The sequence below is a fragment of the Pteropus alecto genome, unplaced genomic scaffold (genome assembly GCF_000325575.1).
Source record: "Pteropus alecto unplaced genomic scaffold, ASM32557v1 scaffold155, whole genome shotgun sequence".
Lineage (NCBI taxonomy): Eukaryota > Metazoa > Chordata > Mammalia > Chiroptera > Pteropodidae > Pteropus > Pteropus alecto.
The window spans coordinates 20608337-20634978 of NW_006438113.1; the positions used below are offsets into that span (position 1 = coordinate 20608337).

The window sequence follows — 26642 nt, forward strand, 5'->3', positions numbered from 1 at the left end:
TCTGCCTACCACACATGCAGTACAAGGTGTTGAAGGTGATGATAATGAGAAAAGTTGTCACGATTCATCAACCCTGTGTGGAAGAGATCATCTCTCCGTATGGGGGCCTATAATCTGATTTTTTTTAAATGGAGTAGTCAGGGTGCTGGAGATTTTCTTAAAATATGTTTCAGTTAACTATTGCTACATAACAAATTACCCCTAAACTTGGTGGCTTAAAAATCACAATCTATTATCATGAGATTTTGCTAGGTGATTCCTGAGCTGGTTTCAACTGGGCTCCATCATAAAGCTACATTCAGCTGGAAAGTTAGCTGGATTATAAGATCCAAGATGGCCTCACACTATATGGCATTTGGTGAAGCCACCGGCAGAGCTGCCTCGGTTGTTCTCACTGTGAATGCACATCCTCTGCTAGGCTAGGCCAGCTTCCTTAGATGATGACCTCGGGACAGTCTTTCAAAAGCATGAAGATAGAGTTGCAGGGCCTCTGGACTCACAGCATCACCACCACATTCTTTTGGGTTGAGCCAAGCAGTCACAAGGCTAGATCAGATTCAAGAGGAAGGGAAATAGAGTCCTTCTCGTGATGGAAGTTGCTTCAGGGACCGTATTTCATCTAGCATAAACTGTAAAGATAAGTATTTTTGCTCTGAGAGTAGAATTTTGAAATCTAAATTTCAGATGTAAAATACTCCTGGATGACAACACTATCCAGCACATTACCAAAACTATGAATGGCTCAAGTAGAGTGTGGCAAAGATCACTGGCATTGAAGAGGTAAAGAAACTGTGAAGCTAGGGGTAAGGCACATCATCCTGCATACACAACAAGAGAGCTGAGTCGTTGGCAAATGTGGAGGAGAGACGTGAAGTCCAGGAGATGATTGTAATAATGGCATAGGCAGATATGGGATAACCAAGCTAGATAGTAATAATGGCATAGGCAGATATGGGATAATCAAGTCTGATAGCCAGATAATTTGGTAGCCATGACCACTGTGTTCTAAGTCACCCTTGTAAATGGCGGGCACCAGCACCCAGAGCTGCAGCCACCCTGCACCACCTCACCAAGTCCTTCATTTCCCAACCTCCACATTATCTTGTTCACTTGCCAGTTTTTAAATAAAATTATTACCTCTGACTTCCAGAGTGTGCAGGTAACTTCTTCAGCTCTTTTAACTATCAACATCTATATCCAGAGGATTCAGTGAAAGTATGACATGAAGTTCAAGTTAGTTGTGAGTAAGAAGACTACAAAGCCGCCATAATAACAGGTTGCCAGTATCAGTTCTTTCTAGCTTTTTTTTATGTTTTCTTTGCCTCCTCAGATGTGTATCTAAAGGCAAAAGGGCATCTGTGTAGATCTGCAGGATTTATAGTGGTGAAATTTATTAACAGTCTTAAATGAATAGTATTTATTACTCTCATTCTAGATAAATAAAAATCAGAAACCAGATAGTCATCATCCAGATGGTCCCAAGAGCTCATTCAACCATAAGAGTGCTAGATATGAATTAATTAGAGCCCCTAACAAGTAAAAAAGGATAAAATTGCATATTTTTATAATTACTACCATAATTTAATGTTTATTTGTTTACATGTAACAAATGAACAATCAGTTTACAGTGATAAATGTGTAGCATGCGTTTACATCCTTGGCTGTGACTTCATACCCTTAAAATGTTTTTTAATTATGACAAAATTAATTTCTACCCAAAAAGAAAGATCTTTAGTATTTGAAAATCCAGAACACCCTTCCTGAAAATTCCATGCCTAAAGTGATTGATCTGGGCTCTGAGTATTTAATTCTGCCCTGCTTTTAATTTCCCTTACATGCTGTCCCTCTAGCACAAAGTTCACCAACTCTGGCAGTCACTTTGGTTCTGAGCAGATTGCTAGAGATTAGAAGATCTACGGATGTTATTCTCACCTTTGACACAGAAGCATGAGATGCGTCTATAAATAAGTAATGATATTTTTGTATTCATAGCCTTAATATAAAAATAGGAGGCCTTGTACCTCTAAAGTAATCTCCTGTAATAGCTACACAGCTATTCCACCAATATTGCCAATAATCCCAAATTATTTTGCAGGAATTCCTTTTTGGGGGCTGCTGTCAGAGCTAGTTGCAAGCCAACAGAAAAACTAATTCTGTAGTTTTATGTCATATCTCAAATTTGACTAAATTCAAGCATTTCCCAAATTTTAGAGGTTGGGTCTCTGTGTCTTTTCATTATCTTAAAAACTAAAATTCGCTTAAAAGAATAAGGTTTTCCACCACTTAGGGCATTCAAAATAACATATGTCAAGTTCCAGAGCTGTGAGGCTCCAAATGAACCTGTTTTTGTGGCACACGATAATATCACCAGAAACTTACTGAAGACTCTTAAGAAGCATTACCGCTTTCATTCTAGAATCTAGAAATGCCCCCTAAAAATATTTTGAACCTACTTTTCTAACTCTATTATTGTTTAGTTAACTATATCCTCCTCCCTACCCAAAACTTTTCTGCCTTCTTTGCATAAAGTCAGCTATGCTCCATCTTGTATTTATGTTCTTTGTTTTTCAATGAATTAGCCTTTAATTGCTCTACAAAAATTTATCCCTTTTACAGATTCTCTATTAAGTTTATGATTTTGCATCTAATTGTGGTCTTCTAATCTTGTTGTCATCTAAAGGCATTCATCTTCAGCAACATGATTATAACTTTTGAAGTGGTTCGTGTGTCAGGTATGGCACCAGGGACTGAAAACACTAGTTTACCTAATCCTTACAACAACCTTAGGGATTGGTACTGTAATTCTCACTTCACAGTTGAGGAAGCTGAGGCTCACAAAGTCCAAATAACTTGCCCAAAGTCAAATGACCAGAAAAATGGAGAGACTAGGATTCAAACTCACATCCCATCTAAGGCAGGGATTTTGTAACCTTGGCACTATGACATTTGGGGCTGGCACTATGACATTTTGTTGTGGTGGTTGACATGTGCTTTCTAGTATGTTTAGCAGAATTTCTGACCTCTACTCACTAGAAGCCAGTAGCATTCCCTCAACCCCATTGTGATAACCGAAAATACCTCCAGACATTGGTAAATGTTCTCTGACTGGTCCTTAAGAACCTCTGATCTAATGCCGAAGTCATGCTTTTACCATTTATACTATTAAATAGGGAAGTAGTAAAACCATAGAATGTTAAGGTGAGATTTTAAAGAGATCAATTTGAGGAGTCACCCCATCTAGCTGATCATCAAAATTAGAGATTTGCTTAAGATTCTTTCCCCACGAAAGAACTTCAGAATCCGCATCTGCCAGGTGGGGGCGGTGAGGGCAAGCATCTTTCTCTTGTAAGCCTCTCCATGCTCCATGTGGGAACCACAGAGCAGATCCTAACCTCACCACACATCCGTTCCTTAAATCACTCCACTCTATTCCTGCCAAATAGTTCTCCAGCCTCTGGTTTATCACCTCCTATGGTGTTACAGGAGACAATCCCATGTTCAGATGGTCTTAACTGTGAAAAAAACATTCTTCTTAATATTCTTCCTTCTCTCTCTCTCTCTCTATATATATATTCTTAATCTCATATTATCCAAATGATCATTTTTCTCAAATCAGTTGAATTAAACAAATACTTATTGAGTTCCCATTATGTATTAGTTCCTGCTCTGAAGATTCTTTACCATTATAGCCATTAAAATCATATTGACTCTTTAAAAATGATAACCTAACCAGTTTTTTCGGTTTAACAGTAGACTCTCTCAGCAGGGCAATTGCAGTTCATTAAAATCTTAAAATCTTAAAATGGGTGGTCACCCATCGAGCTTCTACCAAGAAGAAGCCTGCTGCTCTGCAATTTGTGGAGGTTCCTGTCTGCGGAAGCAGAGCTGACAACAGCTTTTCCTCTTCCTCTTGACCCCTCACTCAGAAACCCTCTTTAAACCTTTTTTAATGGTTTCAGGAAGATTCTAAAGTAGTTTCTCATCCTGGTAAAGTCATATTTTACCAAATGCTCTAGATTTCTTGATGAAAACAGAGAAAGGAAGAAAATTAAAAAATATATTGTTTTATAGTGCCCCTCTTGAGAATATCTTTTTGAAGAATTTTATATAAATAATTAATAAATAAATAAATAATACAAGTTAATTTTTTTAACGTATCAAAATTTAGTGTTACAGTTTACTCTTCTTTAAAGTCAGGTAGTCCTTCCTGCTTACACTTTTGAGTCCCCTCTAAGTTATCATGATAGCTCAGAATCTATTTAAAAAACTGCTTTTCAATGAGAGATAAGATTCACTGGAAGATTCTAATGGTAGAAACACTGGTATTGCCAAGGCAGCTTATGCCTCAATGTCTCAGGTTAAACCTGCAGGTGACAAGTCCCTTTAGCAGGTCATGAGTCCCTTTAAAAGATCAACATGAGTAGCTAGTGAGCTATAAATGTGTGCCAGCAGTCCTGACTCGTCTGGATAGAGCTCCAGTAGGCAGGTTGTGTTTAGAGAAAACCAAGGAGAAAATAACACGTTAACCGGAATAAACCGTTTGGGGTCAAAATAACAATCTGGTATTTTTGTACTTGTGTGAGATATAAAAAGAAAACGCAAGTTTCACTTAGGCTTAGTATAAACTTCCAAACTTCTTGCTTATGCTTGGGTACCTCCGAAGAAGTGCCTGGACAAAGAGAAATCTGCCGGAAGCCGTGCTCATGTCTTCGATTGCTCCAGAAAGCCCGGTGTCTTTAATGTGGTATCCACTCTCTTGTTATAGAGTTTTATAAATGGACACTGACATGGACTACGAAAGACCCAACGTTGAAACCATCAAGTGTGTGGTGGTGGGAGACAACGCTGTGGGAAAGACACGCTTGATCTGTGCCAGAGCATGTAATACGACATTAACACAGTACCAGCTGCTGGCCACCCATGTACCAACCGTGTGGGCAATTGACCAGTACCGGGTCTGCCAAGAGGTAAGATATACAGTTTCTTTAGAGTCCTCAGGGCACATCATTGCAAGTGCCTGTCTGATTTTTAAAGGACAAAGAGGGTTAATTTGTACATTCGAAGTAAAATCATTTTAGTGCCACAAGAGAAAATAAAAGCAGAACTCAAACTTAGAAGTATGGCTATAGGTATCCAGAATGAGGAAGCTTTGAGTCATATGATTCTAGGAAGAGAATTAGGACTTAGCTTAAGTTCCGTTAGGTGAAATGAGAAAGCTAAACGTGAGTGAGTCAGGTGGGCATTGAGGAGTGCAGACCTGCACATTCTTCTCCCAGGGAGCTGTGAATGACACTGAGCATGGATGCTCTCTCTCCCTCCTGCAGGTCTTGGAGCGTTCCCGGGATGTTGTCGATGAAGTGAGTGTTTCTCTCAGGCTTTGGGATACTTTTGGCGATCATCACAAAGACAGGCGTTTTGCATATGGCAGGTAAAACAAGACTAGTGCAGTGCCGCTAAGCTTGAGTACAATTTCCTTTCCAAAACCCACAGCTGCTTCATAAATCAACAAAAACCACATCATATGGACTTGAAATGTGTTGGGTTCTGCACTGTGTCTAAAAAAAGAAAAAAAAAATCTAAAACGGCATTGTTTCCTGTTGTCAAGAAAAGCAGTCTGCCTTGCCACTAGGTTCCTCCCAGGAAGTACTTTACTTAAAACAACCAGTGCTAGTTAAACTGGGACATTTGCTAGATGAGGATTCTTTTGTGCTCTCAGCCTTGGGCTGCTCTGATTGCTGTTTTCCTCAATAATGCTTTATTTGCCTTCTGTTAAAATATTTTATTTTAGCGCTTGACCACCCTACTTCTGCAGATCTCTGGTCTTTTCATGACCACATTTTACAGAGTCTGATGTTATTTGTTTTGAGCTTTGTTATCTGAAAAGTCTATTACTTTTATTTGAAGGTCATTTTTAAAAAGAAAGAAAAATATCTCTGAAGTCCTTCACAAGGCATATTTCCAAAGTGAACTGAAGCACTAATGTCTATTTTTTATTTAAAAAAAAAAAAAAAAGGAGGAAGAAAGAATAAGAGGAAGAAAAAGGGAAAGTCCAATAAAGGGAAGATCAATCTAAAAGGACATTAATATGAGTAAGAACATGGTCAAGGTGACAAAATATTTAGCAACTTCTTGTCACCAAAACTCCAGAGGAGTCTCTGTGACTCCAACTCTCTGAAAGTCTCTCTCATGGAATGTTTTATAGCTATGAAAATCCAGATAAGGTTTTCCTACCCCTTGATTGTAAATTAACACATTCATTTTAAGTTTAAAATTTAGGTCTCATGGGTCAGTTGTCCCTTGTAACATCAGACATTATGTTACCTCACAGGATTCGATTAGTTATATAATCCAACACATAAGTTACTCCTTGATATTGAGATAAACATTTCTGAAAGTACCTTTATTTCTTCAGGCCAGTAGCTCTCTGAAGGCTCTGAGCAGATTTTTATTGGCATTTATTCAAGTGATCTCAAATACTGAATAAAATGTTTAAAGGGTTTGCCCTATTCCTGAGTAGTTCATACACTGAAAGAATTTAGCCCAGTTTGTTCATGGGGATTCAGAGAGAGGCATATGAGAGTAAATATTGGTTTTAATGTAGCAACAACTCTTAGTAGCAAGGACTTTTGAACTTAATTTTCAGTATCATAGATACTTTTCTTCTTGAATTTCCCGTTTTGCTGTTTTTTCTTTCCATAATGTTCTTGATTCTTATCTTAGTTGCCATGTAGTTTTTTTCTTTTGTCCGAGTATTCCACACACACACACACAAAATGAACTGGCTTATGAGAACCGGCTGCAGTCACACTGGTAATATTTATGGTTTTAAAGAAGTATAATAAAATGATGACTTTAAGCAAAGTATGGATGACACAATAGATTTCAAAGGACTATTTGTACCCCCACTTCCAAAAAGGTGTCATGAAACGATGGGCCTAAATAAATATGAGCTTACTAAGATATTGGGTTTAACTTCTATAGGCTGTTTCAACAGCTGTGGTTTGTTGCTTCTTGATATTTATGCATTTGAAATAATGTATTTTATCTTGGGCCCATATGTAAACTTGTATTGTGGTAATATAAGAGGCTGCTTCATTATCATGTGAGATTCATGTTTAGGATTAATTTAATGGTGCAATGGCCTTCATAGATCTAATATTGACAGGCTTCTACATTGGGCCTCGTCCAGCTCCCTGATGTATCTGGAGTCATTTTACAATGTGTCATGCCTGTGCTTGTTCACCAACAAAAATAAACTGCTCTTTCATGTGACTCCATCAGTTCAAAGTGCATTGTTCTGCTCCCTTGTCTGTAGTGTTCGCTTCTATCAACTGTAACCAATTCCCCCTTTGATGGAAATAGGACGTGCTTTCCGAGCCAAGTTTGATTCTCGGAGCAACACAGAGGGGCTTCAGGAAACACTCTGTGTTTCTGGCCGAGTTCCCCATGGGCCTCCCTTTATGCACATGTTTGTACCTTGTACTTCCTCTGTCTTTTCCAATTCTCCACAGCCTCGAGGTGTCCTGCCACAGACCCCACCACTGGTAAAGAACAAAAACCAGAGCTGTTCTGTCTTGGGACTCCAGCATGTTTCTGTAAATGTTAAATATGCAGTACTATATTGATGTGGCACCAAAAAAATTACATTCTGTGGAAAAGTATGATAATAATAGGAGTTTCTATTATTCAGTATACAGCTCTGACCTCTGCATTTCATTACTGTGTGAAAGCTGTTTAATTTCTTTATGACTTCCATTTTTAGCTACATATAATTTATAAAGGAGAAAAATCCTAATTACAGTTTCTGATAATCAGTTTGGTTTACAAACCTGTTTTTGACTGATGTTTTTACTATACTTGGTGTGAATTACAAGTCAGTAGTATGTGATATATTCCTTATATGTGAAAATGTACTTGGAACCTTTTTGAAATAATTCATTTGGTTCTTGTGATGAGAGTGAGAGAAAGCATATTTATACTGAGATGCCTGAGACCTCACCTTCAGTTCCCTCTGCTTCTTAGCATCGAGCTAGTTAATAATTTGCCCCTTCAAACAGTCTTTGGCATAGACAAGCTCTAGTTTGCAGAGTGGGTGGATCCTCTAGGTCAAGGGGGTATCAGTTTGCTAACTTGCAATTTCTCTAGTATAGTAGAACCATAACCAGAATATCAGTGCTCTCTTCATGGTTTAAAGTCAAGTATTCAACCCTTTTTTTTAGACAACTAGAATAATAGCTCCAATGTATCAAAAGTCTATAATGTACCAGTCACAATATTAGGTGCTTTGCCAATGTTTGTTTAGTTAATCTTTGTAGGAATCCTAGGAGGCAGAGATTATCTCCATGCTATTGTCGGGCAGAGTCACATTCTTTTACTACCCAATAGTGAGTTTCAGAAGTAGATTCAAATCCAGCCCTGTCTGACTCCTGGCTCCCACTCTTTCTACTATATCAGGCTACCTCAACCTCATTTTAAACAGGATACAACTGAAAACCACCCCACATTGATAAGCTGGGTGTCTATTTGCTGTATATTTGTGTAAAGGCCTAGACTTAGATGAGATCTCAAAGGGTCATCTGGTTGACCTCATTTCTTCAGGAAGGGAAATTATCCATCTAAGAAAAGGTATTGCTAAGAGGTCCTTGTGTTTGATGGATATAAAAGGTAGCTAAGTAGCATCAGCATCCTAACACTTAACACATTTGAATTCTGTCAAACCCTCTCTTGTCTGCAGTGAATGACTCCAACTCTCTTGTAGCCTTTCTTCCTACCACCTACTTTCTACCCACTTTTGGATGAACTTTTGAAGCTCTTTTCTGGATCTTTTAAAATGTCAAGAACAAAACTGTACATAGTAACCATGACTGTGATCAGCTGCTCTTTTTTGGCAAGGAAAGAGCTTTTTTTTAAAGGGATATCACTCAACTCAGAGTTTTTCTCCAGAAGTATTATTCCCTGGAACTAAGAATGAAATGTTCATGCTTCAGTACCTGTGGACAAGTAGGATGGGCTCTGCCTTCAGTAGGATATCTGGGCCCCTCTGTTCCTCTCCTATAGTCACATCACAAATAAGTAGTTACAAATTGTATTGTTTCTTTTCCTTGAAAACCTCCATCATTGGTCTGTCTCAGGATCAGATAACCTTCAAACACTTAATAAAGCCTATGGTGCTGGAGGTGGTGGTGATAACAGCAGCTACGATTTAATCAGGGCTTCCCGTGAGCCAGGCCTGTTCTAGGTGCTCTATGAATCTTGTCTCACTTCATTCCTGTGGTGACCCTGCAAAGTACGCTCATTTCACAGTTGAGCAAACAGGCACAGAAAGGGGCCAAGGTCAGACAGCAAAGAAAGAATGGAAATGAACTTTTCCTGTTAGTTTTGTCTGCCTCCAAAGCCTGTATCTTCCCTTTCCATCATGCTTTTGTGGCTGATAATGATGATCGATGACAAACTCCCTTAAATTTATTACTGGTACAATCTAATTATTATGCTGTTCTTTGCTGTCTATCGCCGGCTCTAATATTCCATTCTCTTAAGCTTTTAACACATAGCAGATAATTTACATGCATCCATAAGTAGCTAAACATGAATCCCTTCATTTTCAGTAGAAAGGATATATTCAAGCGAACTTTCTAAGACTTTGTTGGAAACTTGGTACAGTCAGCCCACTGTATCTGCAGGTTCCACATACACAGATTCAACCAACCGTGGATCAAAAATATTTTTTTTAAAAAAAGTTGTATTGTTTCTGACATGTACTATGTAGTTAAGCCTACAATGGTTGCATTTGCACTGAGCATGTACAGATTTTTTTTCCTTGTCATTATTCCCTGAATAATACAGTATAACAACTATTTACAAGTGTTTACATTATATTAGATATTATAAGTAATCTAGAGATAGTTTAAAGTGTACAGGAGAACGTGTATAGGTTATATGCCAATACTACACCATTTTACATAAGAAACTTGAGCATCCCCAGATTTTGGTATCCGAGGGGGATCCTGGAACTAATCCTCTGTAGATACCAAAGGACAAGGATACTTTATATGAAATGCTTTCTCCCCAAAATTTAACTTAAGCATTCAGAACCAATGTACTTGCCCCTACCTATACCCAACAGTTTCTGGGCATATTTTCAGTCCAGTTGGAATCCACTTATTATATAAATTATCTTTACACCCTGAACTTTCTCAAATGCTTTTACCTTCTATGAAAAGTACAGTACGTTTTAAATGACAACATTAATCAGAGCAATGGTTTCTCTGTATCTGTTTAGATAAGGTGGGTTTAGTTTCACACTGAAGGCACATATAATCAGATATAGCATGAATACATTCCATTTTGAATGCTCGGTTAAGGCCCTTTAAAAAAGTCAGGACTATAGTGTTTATGTCTTTGTCTGGGATTGGCTGTACTTATGGTTAATGGTGAGAGAAAAAGTCAAAAACAATTAATGCATATAGATAGTATTTTGAAGTAGCTCTTATTGTTTGTAGCACATTCTAAACACTGAGCCAAAAATATCATTCTAATGATTTCAGGATGGCAAAAAGCCTGTTGGTCAGAGAAACACATCAAAAGGAGGTAGACCAGGACCAGGACTAAGGTTAGACAAATAAGGCATTCACTTTGAGAATAAAATAGAAATAATAATAATTTTTAAAAGATAGGGTCACTATTATTGATTTTTTATTTCTGCCTCAGGCTCAGTTATGGCACTGCTACTATTCCTGACTTTATTTAAAATTTTGGTATTTTGTTCATAATGGATTTTTTTTCATTTTCATTTTTTTTTTTAATATTCATCTGGATTACTGAGTTTGTCAGCATTTCTTTAAATTTAGCACCTGAGGCAAGTGCTTCACTCTCTTCACCCAAGACCTGGCCCCAATGACGGACTTTATAAATGAATAACAAGATAGCAAAGCGGGGAAAGTTAGCGATGCATGTACTTCTAAATGTGTGGTACAAATGATCTAAGCAGATTTTTGTAACTTATGTCTTGAAGATATTTAGTCCTGTGTACTGCTATGGCATAAAGAACTAAGAATTGCCCAGGTTATAGAAAACAGTAGAAAGATATAAGAAAATCAGCTAGTTGGCCAAGAGACAGGAATAGTTGTTCCCTAACATGGTAGACTAAAACTGCTAGTTCTCATACTTGAGTACACTGGTTAATCACTGCTTAATCACACTGGTTAATCTGATGTCAGAGTCCTGGGGAGAGGTGAATTGGCAAAATTTAGCCAGTACCTGAATGATTGTAGAGTGGGTGGTTCTCAGGACATGCTCTGGTAAACACTGCCATGGAATTATCCTGATGCTCTTTACTGAACCTCAGCCAAGAGGAAGGAATGTCTTGAAGATTAGAGATTAGTGAAGGAAACCGGGGGAACAGAACACATACTGTGTGATTCCATTTCTACAAAATTCTAAAAAGTGCAATCTAATCTATAGTGAAAGAAAGTAGATCACTGGTTGCCTGGGAAAGAGGATAGAGGGAGGGATGGATGGATTACAGAAGGACACAAGGAAACTTTGAAGGGACAGAATGTTTGTTTTCTTGATTGGAATGATAGTATCAGGGGCGCATACTTGTATCAAAACTAATCGTATTGCATACATTAAGTATGCAAAGTTTAGTGTATTTTAATTGTATTTCACTAAAGTGTTTTTTTAAATAGAAATATTTTTATGAGCAATAAAAGTAGTCTGTGATATGTGAGAAAATTTGCATGGTAGACAATATATGTTTTAATTATTTATAAAACTTAAAGTCAGTTCTCATTGAAAACATAAATCATTTGTGTGAACTTAGGGAGGGAAAATGGGACCTGATTCTTAAAAGCAGAATATGGGAAATGGAGATGGTTCTAGAATCTCAAAGCTAATTATGGGACACTATCAAATTGTCCCAAAATCATGCTGGTTCCCTTTTCCCGGAGAAGGAGTCCTCAGATATGGGGATCATAGTCTGACCAAGTGGCCTATGTCTTTGGCTGTAGTTATGTTTATATAGTTTTCTAAGAAGATACATTTGACCAGGTACCCTGTGATAGCCATAATAGAGAACACCACATTCCATGAAAGTTTTCCATTTCTCCACCAAATAGTAACAATTTTGTCTTTTGTAGTTGGTTCATTGTGGAACTGGAAAATGCAATGGTAACTTCTGAGAGTATACTAATGGTCTTCTCCATTTGGTACTCAGTCACCCTGGCTGGGAACTGGGTGCAGAGTGGAGTAATCAGGAGTGTCCTCTCACTGGGTTAGTCAGCTACATGAAGGTGCGAGGCTCCACTATTGTGAGTTTCTCTGAATGGGTCCCAGCCTGCCTTTCTAGCCTCATGTCTTGCTCCAGGCATAACAAGATATTTGTAGTTCCCTGTCCTCTATAGTTTCTAGGCCCACAAACATGTTTTTCATCCACATAGAAATTATGTCCTTAGCTCACCTTTTCTTTACCTACTTAATTACTGCTAATATTCTAAGAATTTAGAACAAGGGTCACAAACTCCCAGAAGTCCTCTTCATACTCTTCTTAGCCTTCCTGTCACCTTCAGAATCCAGGTGAACGGTCTCTGCTTTATGTTCCCACAGAATACCTCTGCAAATCTCTATTGCAACCACGATCGCATTGTTTAAAAATTGTTCCTTAATCTGTTTTTTCTATTCCCTTTATCCTATTATTCCTAGTATCTTTAGAACAGGGATTTTTGTCTTTATACTCTATGTTTCCAATGCCTAGGCCTGGTACATAGTAGGAGCTTAATAAATGTTAGTGGAAGGAGTACATGAATCTATCACTCGAGCTTATACAAGCCAGGAACTTCCAAGGTGTTTACGAAGAAATGATATTATAACTAACTCCAAATTATTTCACTAGGTAGAATTTTTATTTCCATTTTAAAGTAAGAATAACAAATCATGTACCAACCTGAAAGTGACAAAGATGGAAAACACTGGTGCTTAGCCTCTCTTTAATGAATTAGCAAGGAAAAGATAAGCTATGAAGCCGGGAGAAAAAGGAGGGAGACACAGTCAGACACAACCCCCAAATCTCCCTGTTTTCCCCCAGATATTTGGATTTGTAAATTTTTTTTGGAATGCATTGTTTGAATGAGTATTCTTTAACTGGTATTATTCTCTTTTCCAACTATAAGTTGTTATACTTTTCCAACTATAAGTTGTTTCTCCTCTGGGTATCATTTCCAAGATCTTTATAAGAATCATTTTCAAAAATTATTTTATATATGAATATATATTTTAATCCATTTGCCCAAAGATGAGGGTATTAAGTAGAATAATCAAAGGTAGATTATTAGTGCTTCGTGCTCATCCAAAACAAATAAACAAAGAAAAATACATTACAGCCATCTTGGTGGCTGCTCTTGGTCGGGGGCCATCCCATACCTAAGGCAAGAAGATGGTAGCCGCAAAGAAGGCAAAAAAGTCCCTAAAGTCCATCAGCTCTAGGCCCCAACTTGTTATGAAGAGTGGAAAGTACATGCTGGAATACAAGCAGACTCTGAAAATGATCAGACAAGGCAAAGCAAAACTGGTCATCCTCGCCAACAACTGCCCGGCCTTGAGAAGATCTGAAATAGAGTACTACGCCATGTTGGCCAAGACTGATGTTCATCACAGCAGTGACCATAACATAAAATTGGGCATAGTGTGTGGAAATATTACAGAGTATGCACACTGGCTATCATTGATCCAGGTGATTCTGATAGTGTTAAAAACATGCCAGAACTGATTGGTGGAAAGTAAATCATGCAAATTTTTTCTCTAATAAAACTGGCCAGAGCTTGTTTTAAAAAAAAAAAAAATTAGACTAAATGCATACAAATAATTCATGAAATTAAAAATGGTGGAAATTTATGGATTCTATACTAACGCATTCAAACGTAGGATTGCAGTGATGCCAAATCTTCTAAAACACAGAAAATACATCTGTGCCACCCTCCTCCTGCTGTCCTACACTGTCCTTCCTGCTCTGAACTGATATATCTTATATTAGAACCAGAACACAAAATATCAGAAGATCTGGATTTCCATGCCAGATCCACTCTTTTCCCCGGGGCAAAATTATTTTGGGGAAGAAGCAGAGCCAAATGAGATGGTAACAGGGCTTATGTGATGACAGGGGTCACTCATGTTCCAGGGTCTGGCAGGATGCTGGCTGCTGCTCAAATATTGGTCATATGGGAAAGAGGGTCCTTTTTGGCTCCGCTCAAAAAAATGGTGGACCCAAAAGATGCCACAGCAATATGAATAATGAGGCCACTGAGATGGTAAAGAAAATAAGAAACATGCATTGTTCAGTACGTTAATGCCTTGTGGCGTGTCTTCTTTTTTACTTTTTTTCTGTTATTACATAATAACTACAAGCTTGGCAAGTTGGGCCACATCTAGTTAAGTGTGTTGACTTTTCATCTTGGAAAAAGAGAAAACATCAAGTTGTGATGCTTCTGTATTGGAATCTTCTGACAAAGTAATATAGTTCAGCCTATACAGTTTTCCCTTTCAAATTAGATGGTAAGAAGAGATAGACTGTTGAGTAATTCTGCAGTGTCTTCAGGGGATAATTCTATTACTATCTTTTAGCAATTCCATATTCATAAAGGACATAAGCTGGTAAGCCAAAAGGAAAAAAAAATCTCTTGATGAGACTGTTCTGTCATTCTTATTAGCTGCAGTATACAAGATACGTCCTTAGTGACTTTTGAACCCATATTTGTATTTGTCTGACAATAATAATTAGTATTTTGCCATTTACAGAACACTTCTACAGATATTTTTCATAATGAATCTTAAAAACAGTCCTATCAGTAACTTTTAATATCAGTCATTCATTAGATTACATGATATTCCACCATCTTATTCTCTCCCCAGAATTCCTCTGCCCCTGGCCTAGAGAGTATAGTCAGAAGGACAAAGTTCTGAATTATAGAAAGATAAAGCAAATTAGCAAATTCTCTTTCAAACTTATCACATTGGCTATCTTTCTATTTTAGTGACTTTTTAAAATTTGGTTTTCATGTTGTTTTTTCTTTTTAAGATAGTCTTTGAAATGGAGGGTATTCCTTTAAGCCTTCATTCTGTGTAACTAACCCAGAATTAATCCTGAAAGTAACCTGCCTATATCTTTACATTTCCTTTGCCTCTGGAGATAATTTAATTTCTGGAAGACATTATTAACCCGTTATTATTCTGGGGTTATGAAAGTATCCCATTAGATTGGGTAAAAGTATTTTTTAGATAAATTCAAATATTTAAAAAATATGTATTAGCTGGTTAATCTTTGCTATATACTAGAGATCTTACATGGCTGTCTTTCATAATTTCAAGATTTCATAATCTTACATAATTGTCTGAAGAAATACAATAGCTCACATACTATTTTCATTCGTTATTAAATCTCTAACATATCCCCTAACTGGCTTATTTTAGGCCTAAGTTCATTACTTTTAGACTAGAGTCTACAGACATATTTGCATCTATATTTTTTTATCCTCTAATATCTATAAGGCTTTTTATTTGATAAACAGTAATTGAAAGGCTCTTTTGTTACAAACACTGTGTTGTATACAATGGGAGAGAAACTGATAGGAACAGAACAAAATCCCTAAAAATGAAACTTATGGTATAGTAGATAAGACAGCAACATAAACATTTACAATTCAGTGTTAGAAATGCTGACTAAAGATGTCAGTACCAGGAACAGGGAAGAAAGAATTGCTCAGGGCGGTTACTCTAGCATCATTCTTGATTCCTTGCATAATATAACATCCTTAGTCATAAGCCACACCTGGTCCATCAGCAAATCCTGTTGGCTCTACCTTCCATCTATCTCTATCTATCTATCTATCTATCTATCTATCTATCTATCTATCTACCTACCTACCTACCTACCTATCACCTATCTATCTATCTATCTACCTATCTATCATCTATCTATCCATCTACAGAATGCTGCCACTTCTTACCGTCTGCTCCCAGGCCAAAGTCACCATCATCTCTTTCTGGATTATTATCTTTTCATTGGTCCCCTCCTTCTACCTTATCCCTCCTAACTATCCTCCTCCCCCCCTCCCCCACCTTTAGTCAGTTCTCATTATAGCAGTGGGCAATCCTCTTAAAAACATAAATTTTATCATCTCATTCTGCCCAAACACCCCTACTGATCTATCAGTTCTCTGGAAGTAAGAGCCAGACACCCGTGAGGCCCTTCCTGCCTCTGCCCAGCACTGCCTCTCTCAGATCAGCTCCTGCTGTTTTCCCTCCTCACCTTCAGGGAAGCATCCCAGGCATGCTCCTGCCTCAGGCCTTTGCTCTAGCTCTTTCCTTTTCCACTGTATTCTTCCCCAGGATATCAGCACGTTAGCTCCCTCGGTTCCTTCAGGCCTTTACTGAAATGTTACTCTCTCAGTAAGGTCCTCCCCGGCAACATTTCAACGGCAATTTCTCCCTAATATTTCTGTCCTCCTTTCTGCTTTATTTCCTGTTTAGCACTTGCCACTACCTAGCAGTCTGCACATCTTACATATTTTTCTTGTTCATTGTCTCTGTTTTCCACTAGAATATGAGCTTGATAAGGATAAGTACAATGAGGACAGTGATTTGTGTCTTTAACTCATCGCTGTATCCTCGACGTCTAGAAGAGCATCTAATACACAGTAGGTTATCAGTTAATATTTCTAGAAGAAATGATTGAATGATTGCTTATGATATTGGATAAGTGACTTTTCTCCATTTAAAAAGGATTGTGGAGAGGCCTGGGTTAAACTCCCTTTCTTATTATGGTAGAATGATCTTGCTGGTTTACACAGTTTTATTTCAGGAGTCAGGGAGGTTAATCCCAGAGACCTCCTATCTGACGTGCTAGCTGACATAGCGGCTTTTTTATATTTACAAGTTGTCTTGCTCTCAGGGGAAAATATTAACAGTGTAGGAAGGAAGTTCCTCAGTCATTTAGCTTCAGGGAAAGCCAGAGAGAAATGAGAATGAGAGGTGGAGTAAGGAAGGAATTTATTGCTACAATTTCACCTTCTCCTGTTCAGCAAGCCTTCTTTATGTCAGCACTTCCTGCTTTCATTGACCAGGAGTTAAATGAGATTGCTTATGCTATTTCTTCTAACAAATTACTTGTGCTTCACCCAATTTCCTATGTATTCAACTTTTTCTGACAGTGTGAGGTGTAAGAATATACTAAAGGGAGAGCAGATTGCTACATACAGAAAATAGAATTTCAAGTGAAAAGTAACTGGTTTCCATTGGATGGTAATTAACAACCTTCTAGGGTAGGGGCATTGCTCTCTGTGATATTTGCACTGTGATGGTAGGACCAACCATTTTAAAGACTCGAGTGTTATCTGTCTTAGGGTTTGGTGGCATTGGTGGGGTGTGGCTATGGCTTTCCTGCACTTAAGAGCATTCATTGCTTTGGTCTCGTTTTGGGAGGGTTGGGGAAGACTGGTTTAATGTTGCTTCCTACTAAACATGCAGTTATGAGCTTGGAAGAAATAGTTACGCATGCTAATCAGTCCCAAATCTGAATATATTTCAGGGTGTTTTCACAGTTTTCCCCACATAACATCTGTACTTAAGAAGCCTCACTGCTATTGGTAAAGTATTGACTTGATTTCTCTGCTCACATTCAGGGCGCTGCATGGTCCTGCCCTGCTCTCCGCAGACCCCCTGCCAGGTGCTCCCCTGCAGGCCTCTCCATCTTCCATGAGTTTGAGCTTACACAGCCATTCATCTCCAAGTGGTTGTGTTCACCATCACTGACAACTCCCTCTGCATCTCATACACTCCAGGCTGCTCCCCTACTAAAATTTTCCAAAGCCACACATTACACATTTTTTTTCTCTGCCATGCTCTCAGCTGTTTTGTGCTGTTTTGATCTGTTTGTTTGCATAGCGCTGTCAGACTACATGCATGAAAGGTGTGTTGTTGACATGAATGGTTTTGAAAATGTTTCTGTAAAGAGCCTACCTTGGTTATTGTGGGGGAGAAGGAAGCTTGAAACCCCAAAGGTGGAGGTCAGGGACTCCTACTTGAATGTTTGCCATTAGGGAACTTATGTACATTGACAGGAAAATGAACCAATTAAAATGTGATCATGATCTCTACCTATGTGAAGAAGATGAGAGTCTCTACTAAATATTAATAATAATAATAATAATAGGCAGTAGTGATATATAAAGAGGTGGGATCTCATCATAGAACAAAAGGCTTAAACGTTCGTTTAAAAGATCTTCCAAGCGAAATTCAGGTTAATATACTTGTTAGCTTACTCTTCGTCACCAAGTGTTTATCGGCAAGAGACCCAACCAGAATTGGCACATTAGAGAAGAGCATTTGGATGTCCCATTCACAGCTATCTGGAGGACTAGATGGAATCTACTACCCTTCACATTGCCCATCAAATTGGCCTGATCTTAGACTCTAAGGTAAAGAACAATTTAGAATGTTTTTTTTTTTTCACTTAACTGGATAAGAAAACCTAAGGCCTGCCACTCATTACCTGGACAATGGTGGCAAAATAGACTAGAAAAGGGAAAACAGACTAAAAAGACAGCATTTTGATGATAGGAAAGAACTTAAAAAATTCATTCTTAACAACCAGTTTTTGATACTGATTTTCTACCCTGTTTCCACCACTTCTTCAAAAGATGAACTTGTTATTTCAGATGAGAAAAGCAGTTTAGTTTCTGGTTGCTTCCCTGATCTTTTCCTACCAAGTTTACTATATTTGATTGTAGATATTATAAAGACAGGCCTTGAGAAACGTGTGTCACATTTCCTGTTTAAAGTCTAGCCCTGGCCAAGATATGTGGATAAATGTACTTATTTCAGATTTTTTTTCCTTTAATTCTCCAAAAAAAGAAAAATTAGTCCCAACTTTGCATGCACTCCTTATGTTATCCAAATATCTTTGCCAAACTTTTCACATGCTCTTCTTGAAAGATAACCGAAAAAATATGCTTTTTTGTTTGTATCTGAAGAAAAACTGATACAACTAAAGTTGCCTTTATCAGCTCAAGCATTTTTGGATTACTAGGTCTCTACCTCATACCCGCTCCATGAAACCGAAGATTCACAGTTGTTTCAACACATAGTTTTACTTTGGATTGTTTGTAACTTAACTAATCAAAACATTATTTTATGAGCATTATTTAACGTGTTAGTACCCTAGTGAAACTTTTATATTGATATTTCCTCTTAGGAACAAGAAGTCACATTTTCTCCAAAAAAATAAACATTTATAGGCAAGCAGCTGAGACTATACACTCTTAAATGTTTTGTAATCCTGACTTTCTTTAATACAGCCACTTGGCCTAGTCAAAAAAAATTCTTTTTCTAAACCTTTTCCTAACCCTTCTCAATCTTCAAGTTGCGGAGCTTAGAGTTTTGTCTGTTCTGTGCTTTGCCTCTGCATTCTCAAGTTTTTGTGCTTTCTACTCCAAATATATGCAGGACTCCATTTAAATCCTATCGGTTTCTTTTTACAACTGAAATAGGAACTGTGAGGTCATTTCTAGGCTAAACCTACTCTCTAATTGAGAATATCCTCATCACACCTCCCCCTCCCAGTTATTTTTAAATTCATCTCTTCAAAGTAAAAATAAATAAATAAATAAGCGTAACAGAGCCATGGAAGTAAAAATGCTAGAAGTTGCCTTTTTCTTTTTATCTTTTGTAGGAATGGCATTTTTAAACATGAACTTGTGTCAGACATTGAACAGTCTCCACACAGGAATGAATGTTTTGATTAAAAGTTATTTAATATCTGTAGTTCCTTGGAATTCTGCCTAAAGCTGGAGATATTCTTAGCTGTAGGTTTTGTGCCTTCTTTGGCTAGATAGAAAAAATAGCTCAAAATCTAGAGGGAATAAATGGCATTCTCAAAAATGTTACTTGATTGTATAGGTGTTTATGTCACAGACGATACTGATGTGTTGAGAATTAAGGATTAGAAAAGAATGTTAAGATAAGGAGGAATCTGTCAAAACAGCATCTTTCTATGGGCCTATCACCACATCCACTGACTCTCAGCTTTTCGGTTAAAATCAGGTTTGGGATACTACATTCATGAGTCCTAAAGAATAAGATTCTGTATCATCTATACACAATGTTTTCTTAACTTGCACTTATATTTAGATCAACAAGGGTTAAACCAAAGATATTTGAGCAAATATGATATTTTTTAACTGCTTTCAATTAAAGACTGGCCTTGGGAACAGATTCTGATAGCACCTAAATGTTCATTAAAAAAGAAAAAAGTAATAACTTTATTCCAAGGATACAAATAGAATTTTGACTCAGTAAGTTATTTTAGCTTCAGAGGTAGTGCTGCTTTCAGTATAATCTTTTCTCTTTATCATTCTTTTGAGCCAAAATATTTACAGAGCACTGAATTATTTTTCTAGCTTTCCAACATTTCATACATTGAGATATTGATGTGACATAGTTAGAAGTTGGGCCCTCCAGACCTGTACTGTGTGTTGGCATTATGAGACTACTATCAGGAGATTCCATTTTTTCCAATCCCCAAGGTCTTGTCTGTACTTGTTTACAGGTCATCTGGAGAGTAACTAGTATGTGTTCAGTGGCATGAGTGTTATCACGGTAACCTTGGCAACCGAGCTAGCTCTGATTTCAAAACATCACATGCTGTATCATAAAATTAGATAACGGAATTGACATTTAGCTCCATGTCTGTCATATAAATTAAGCTCTGAGAATGATTTCCTTTATAGCCTTGTGCCTTAATATGGAAATAGAAGGCACCAATTAGAACAGTTTTATCCAAATACATACTATTCCACTTTTAGGTGCTGAATACATTTCCTCAATCCTTTCTTCATAATATTGAACTTCAGATAGTGCCATGTTATTCTCACTGCGCCAAAATTCTTGGTGGCTTTATTTTATGATCAGGACAGAGCTTACAGCAGAGCTGCATCAGATATCCTATATAAATAGGATTATGAATAATAGAAAACTCAGCTCCTAAAAAATGTAAAATTCAAAGCATTCTTGGCTTTACTGAGTACTCTTATTTATGCTGATTAGAAGTAAAACTTTGCACAGAATATTCACCAAGACAAGACAGGCTTCCCTTTCATTTATATATTTATGCATATTTTTATACATATTATATTTTCCAGTATTCAATAATCTTTGATGATATCTTTATTTCAAGGACATTTTAAACATGCGGATTAATACATTCATCTACTTTGAGTCCTAGGTCCTCTTTTATGATTTGTAAATATTTCAACCTCAGGATTTTCCCCTCTGTTTGCTGTGGTCTGGCGCTTTTAAAAAATTTTTTATATATAAATTTAAAGACTTGACTTGTAAATTACATTTAATGTAAGCACACTGCAGTTTTCTGCATTGCAAATGATTATTTTTAGAAATTTTATCGTTGCCTGGATATATTTGTTTGTCTTCATTGATATGTAGGGGGAAAAGCTCATTAATTATTTAAAAAGGTGTTTTGATTCATTGATGTGATTCTTCTCATTACATAAACAATAAAGGCAATAAATTAACATCTAATAAAATTGTAAGAGTTTATTTCTGAATTTAGCTGTAAGACAGTCTTGAATCTTTGGATAAAACTTTTTCTATTCTTTACACTCTTCTGCCTCAGTGTTTTCAAAGACATCATTCAGCATATTTTAACCTAGAATGATGGTTTGTAATTCTTATTAAAGATGCCTTTTAGCAGCTATCTGTCAAACATCATAATTGAACAACGGTTTTGTAAAACAGTTCTTTGGCTTCTGGAATGGTAAGTTATATAAAAATGGAAGCTCTTTATGTCAAAATTGACTATAAAGCGATTTTTCTTTTCTCCATATACCCATTATGTGTCATAAATAACTTTGAGAAATCTGCTTCCAACATTTTCTCATCTGATTAGCCATCCATCTAACTCTTGCTAGTTTTATGTTAAATACTACCTTCTTGCCTTATTCCTGGTAAAGAGTCAAAATTCCTGCGAATTCAGAAACAAATAAATGGTTGTGCTCTCTACATGTGTGCTTAAATGAGAAGAAGGGTAGAAATCCTTCTGTGTATTTGCCGACCTTGTACGGCAAATACCTGTCACATTTTCAGTAATGTTGAAATGTTTGCTTTATCTCATTGAGTTGAGTCATCATCACCTTTATGTTTAAACTGGTATAAGATAGTTTGTATTCTCTTCTTTTATCTTGAAACTATTTCTTGTGCGATGAACAGAAATAGTTCAGCATGTTGTGGTTCCAGGACTGAGTCAAGTTTGCGTAACCATCAATCCTGTAAATAACTTCATTGGAAACTTTTCAACGTATAGGCATTCTGCAGTGCAATATGGAAATGAACTCAAGCTGTGTTGGTGCTGAAATGTGGGAGCTTATCAGGCTGTTTGCATGATTTTGAGATGTATTTTAATATTTGGTCTTTTTGTTCTAATCGTGACATGATAATTAGCATTAGATGAATAGGAGAGGGGAGGAACCATAATAATAAAAGGAAGAAGGTTAAAAGATGATACAGCCTTTTTGTGTGATTTCCTTTTAGGTCTGATGTTGTGGTCCTCTGTTTTTCGATCGCTAATCCCAATTCCCTAAATCACGTGAAAACCATGTGGTATCAGGAAATAAAGCACTTTTGCCCTCGCACACCTGTTGTCCTGGTCGGCTGCCAGCTAGATCTCCGTTATGCTGATCTTGAAGCTGTTAATCGAGCCAGACGCCCTTTAGCAAGGTAAGTGAAGGGACTCAGTGTTTTTTTTCTATGCTAGCCAAATTAAAATTTAGAGGTAGCTGATGTCTCTAGAGCCTAGGATTCTGTTCCATAGTGGTCCTGGGACCCCGTCAACCAGCCATATGCTTTCGGTTCGCTTATTTGTAATGAGAGGGTATGTCCTGAACCCTTCTCACGGTCACCATCACCTCTAAGGTAGAAATCCATTTTTCTAAATGGTCACCTAATGCTTCAAGTGAATTCTCTAATTATGACGTGGTGTGTGGAAAACTGCTTTGAAATGTGTAAAGTATTAGATAAAATGTTAGCTACTCCTAATGTCATTCTTGAAGTTATGATTATTATAATAAAGTTAGTATTTAGTGCAGTCTGTAACAATATTTGGCCTCAGGAACATCAGGTTCATACAAATACACATATCCAACTGCTTTTAATCTTCTCATTTTCCTTAATTCAACATCTGAGAGTATTTCATTCCCAAGATTACAGTGTCCAGATTTTTAAAATCATATGGACCTATAGTTGCAAAACAACTACTCTGCTGTTTTTAAACACCTTTAGTGGTTATATTTTTAAAGTGTCACAAGTTTAAAACTCAACTCAAAGGATGATTTTTTTTCGCCCTGTATAATTTGCAGATACCAAAGCGGAGCAGGGAGACAAATAAGACTTTTTTAAAAACCTATGCTCCCTCAATATTCCCTTTATAAAAATAATTTTATATGTTTCATGTTTAAGTACTTTTTTTTACTGGAGAGCATAGCTCTTTCAAAAATACTAATCTTAATACTTTCCTTCATTGTTTGCTATGGGCTTGTTACAACTTTTATGCTCTTACAGCACAAATAAATGGTACTTTGTTTCATAAAGGAGGTGATATTTTTCAAGTCAGTCTCAGAAACAAGGAGCACAAAATGCCCACAAGAGCAAACCTTGAAGTTAAACCTTCTTCTCTATATTTCCCTTCCGCCTTTGTAAAACCTTAGATTTTCCTGTTTTCAATCCAAGTCTTCAAATCCAAATTCTACCCCTAAAATTATCTTATTTCTCATAAAACCAGTACATGTCATACACATTACCTCTGGTCATGAAAACCAAATATTTATTTAGGAAGATCAGTTCCTGAGAATATGTCTCAGAATCAAGTATGCATTTGTGAAGAGGGCGAACAACAGATCACATCTTGCCTATGTTCCAGAATTCGTCTGTGTCTTTACCATGGTTGTTCTGTAATCACAGCACGATTCTGCTTACACTGCTTCCAAACATTTGGCCTCCCTGGGTTTGATTAGATTGTAAATCGGCCTTGTGTATCAGCCTAAAGGATGTAGACTTTATTCCATGAGCTTTGTGGAACCAGAAGACACTTTTTTTTTTTTAAGAAAAGCAGCTAAGTCACACTTGTGTTATGTAAGGATTTTTCATGCAGCAGTGAGAACTGTAAGCTATAATGCGGAAAGCCTAAAGAAAGACCAGTTAAGAGGTTAATGCACTAGTCCAAGCAAAAGATGATAAGGTCTTGACTGAAGAAAGTGAAAGAGAAGGGGAATGATATGAAAGAAAATTCACAAATCTAATAAAGGGGATTTAACAAGCTGTTGGATGTATACCATTTAACTAGTCTAAAACTAGGGAGTTTTAGAGTCTAATTGGTTAGTAGAGGTTTCTCAGCAACTTGCAAATGTGACCTTAGGCAAATCTTTTAAATCAGGGGTCCCCAACCCCTGGGCCGCAGAATGGTACCAGTCTGTGGCCTGTTAAGAACCAGGCCACCCAGCAGGAGGTGAGAGGCCAGCGAGAGCGAGAGAAGCTTCACCTGTATTTGCAGCCACTCCCCAGCGCTAGCATCACCGCCTCAGCTCCACCTCAGATCATCAGGCATTTAGACTCTCATAGGAACACTGATCCCTGGTGCCAAAAAGGTTGGGGACCCCTGCTTTAAACTCTTCTTCAGTTTCTTCAGAATGTAGAATGAAAATAATACCAATAGGGTTACTGTGAAGTTCAAATGAGAAACTGAATATGGCTTCATTTTAAAGCTATAAAGCAAAATTTAAGTATAAGATGATGATGATGAAGATGAAGGTGTCATTAACGATAACAGCTAACATTTATGAAGCATAATGGGCTAGGTACTATGCTAAGCATATTATTTCATTTAAACCTCTCAATGGTTAAGATGTACGTACTCATTATTGCTATTCCACTTTAATAGATGGGAGAACTGGGGCTTAAAGAGGTTAAGTAACCTGCCCTGGATCAAATAGCTAGTAAATGGCTGATACCTGTGGTTACGATTGAAGGCTTTTTTTCCCTGCAGTCGTAAGTCCTTTATATTTGAAAGATTTGAGGTTGGTAGATTTTTCAAGAGCCTTATTAAAAGCCTGAATAGGATTTTAAATGTATAATTTAATTAGGTACTTAGATAGACCCTGATTACCACTTTTTTCCTAAAATAGGGCCAACGATAACTTTTTAAATATTCATTTCAGGCCCATAAAGAGAGGGGATATTCTGCCCCCTGAAAAAGGCCGAGAGGTTGCAAAGGAACTTGGCATACCATACTATGAAACAAGCGTATTCGACCAGTTTGGAATCAAGGACGTGTTTGACAATGCAATCCGAGCAGCATTAATTTCCCGCCGGCACCTGCAGTTCTGGAAATCCCACTTAAAGAAAGTTCAGAAACCTTTACTTCAGGCACCATTCCTACCTCCAAAAGCCCCTCCGCCGGTCATCAAAGTTCCAGAGTGTCCTTCCTCGGGGACGAATGAAGCTGCCTGTTTACTGGACAATCCTCTGTGCGCCGACGTCCTGTTTGTCCTTCAGGACCAGGAGCACATCTTTGCACACCGAATTTACCTCGCTACCTCCTCTTCTAAATTTTATGATCTTTTTTTAATGGAATGTGAAGAAACCCCAAATTGGAATGAAGGAGCTTGTGAGAAGGAGAGGCAGAGCAGGGATTTCCAGGGTCGGGAACTGAGCGTTGACTCAGAAGAGGAAAGGGAGGGGTGCACCCCAAGGATGCCTCAGGCCGATGAGTGGGAGTCCTCGAGCCAGAACCTGTCCCAACGGGAGACTCTGAAGCTGGAAGCTGAGGGCTTGGATCCGGGGATTCAGACTTTGTCAGGCTGGAGTAAGGGCTTCATTGACATGCACAAGGAAATGCAGGTCAATCCCGTCTCAAAGCGTGTGGGCCCCATGACTGTGGTCAGAATGGACTCATCGGTCCAGCCAGGCCCTTTCCGGACCCTGCTGCAGTTTCTTTATACGGGGCAACTGGATGAAAAGGAAAAGGATTTGGTGGGCCTGGCTCAGATCGCAGAGATCTTGGAGATGTTTGATTTGAGGATGATGGTGGAAAACATCATGAACAAAGAAGCCTTCATGAACCAGGAGATCACAAAAGCATTTCATGTCAGGAAGGCCAATCGGATAAAAGAGTGCCTCAGCAAGGGGACGTTCTCAGGTGAGCGGGTCCAAAGGCCAAGTCCTGGATACCTTTGGTTATATTTTATCAAACATTAGCCAGGCATGAGCAGGGGAAAGGATAACTGCTGCTAACATGTATAAGTACTTATTTTTCTCATGTACTTAAGTTACATGTAATTATTTAATTCCCATCAGACTTAAGGGCTAAATATTATCTCTGTTTTATAGATGGGGAAACTGAGAGACAGAGAGGTTAGGTGACTTGTCCATGGTTACGCAAGTAGTAAATGGTAGAGCCAGGATTTGAACCCATGTTGTCCCCTAAAGTGCCATGGTATCACAATGCTTCCAAGGGTAGGTCAGGTTACCTCTGAGCCTGAGCCAGTCAGCTAGATGCTTACAATTCCCCTTCAGGATCCCTGCCCTGACCA

General features: G+C 37.8%; 1 protein-coding gene and 1 pseudogene across 4 annotated transcripts in view; both read left to right on the forward strand.

The window, feature by feature from the left end:
* RHOBTB1 (Rho related BTB domain containing 1) overlaps window positions 1-26642 on the forward strand; it is a 61588-nt gene that overhangs the window by 19072 nt on the left and 15874 nt on the right. For all 4 annotated transcript variants that reach the window (XM_006915605.3, XM_015592316.2, XM_006915604.3 and 1 more), the window contains 4 exons: window positions 4766-4967; window positions 5325-5428; window positions 22591-22776; window positions 25269-26248. In XM_006915605.3, coding sequence (XP_006915667.1) covers window positions 4776-4967; window positions 5325-5428; window positions 22591-22776; window positions 25269-26248 — 1462 coding nt within the window. In that variant the 5' untranslated portion in view covers window positions 4766-4775. The remainder of the gene's footprint in view (window positions 1-4765; window positions 4968-5324; window positions 5429-22590; window positions 22777-25268; window positions 26249-26642) is intronic.
* On the forward strand, window positions 11769-14310 carry LOC112482679 (annotated as a pseudogene).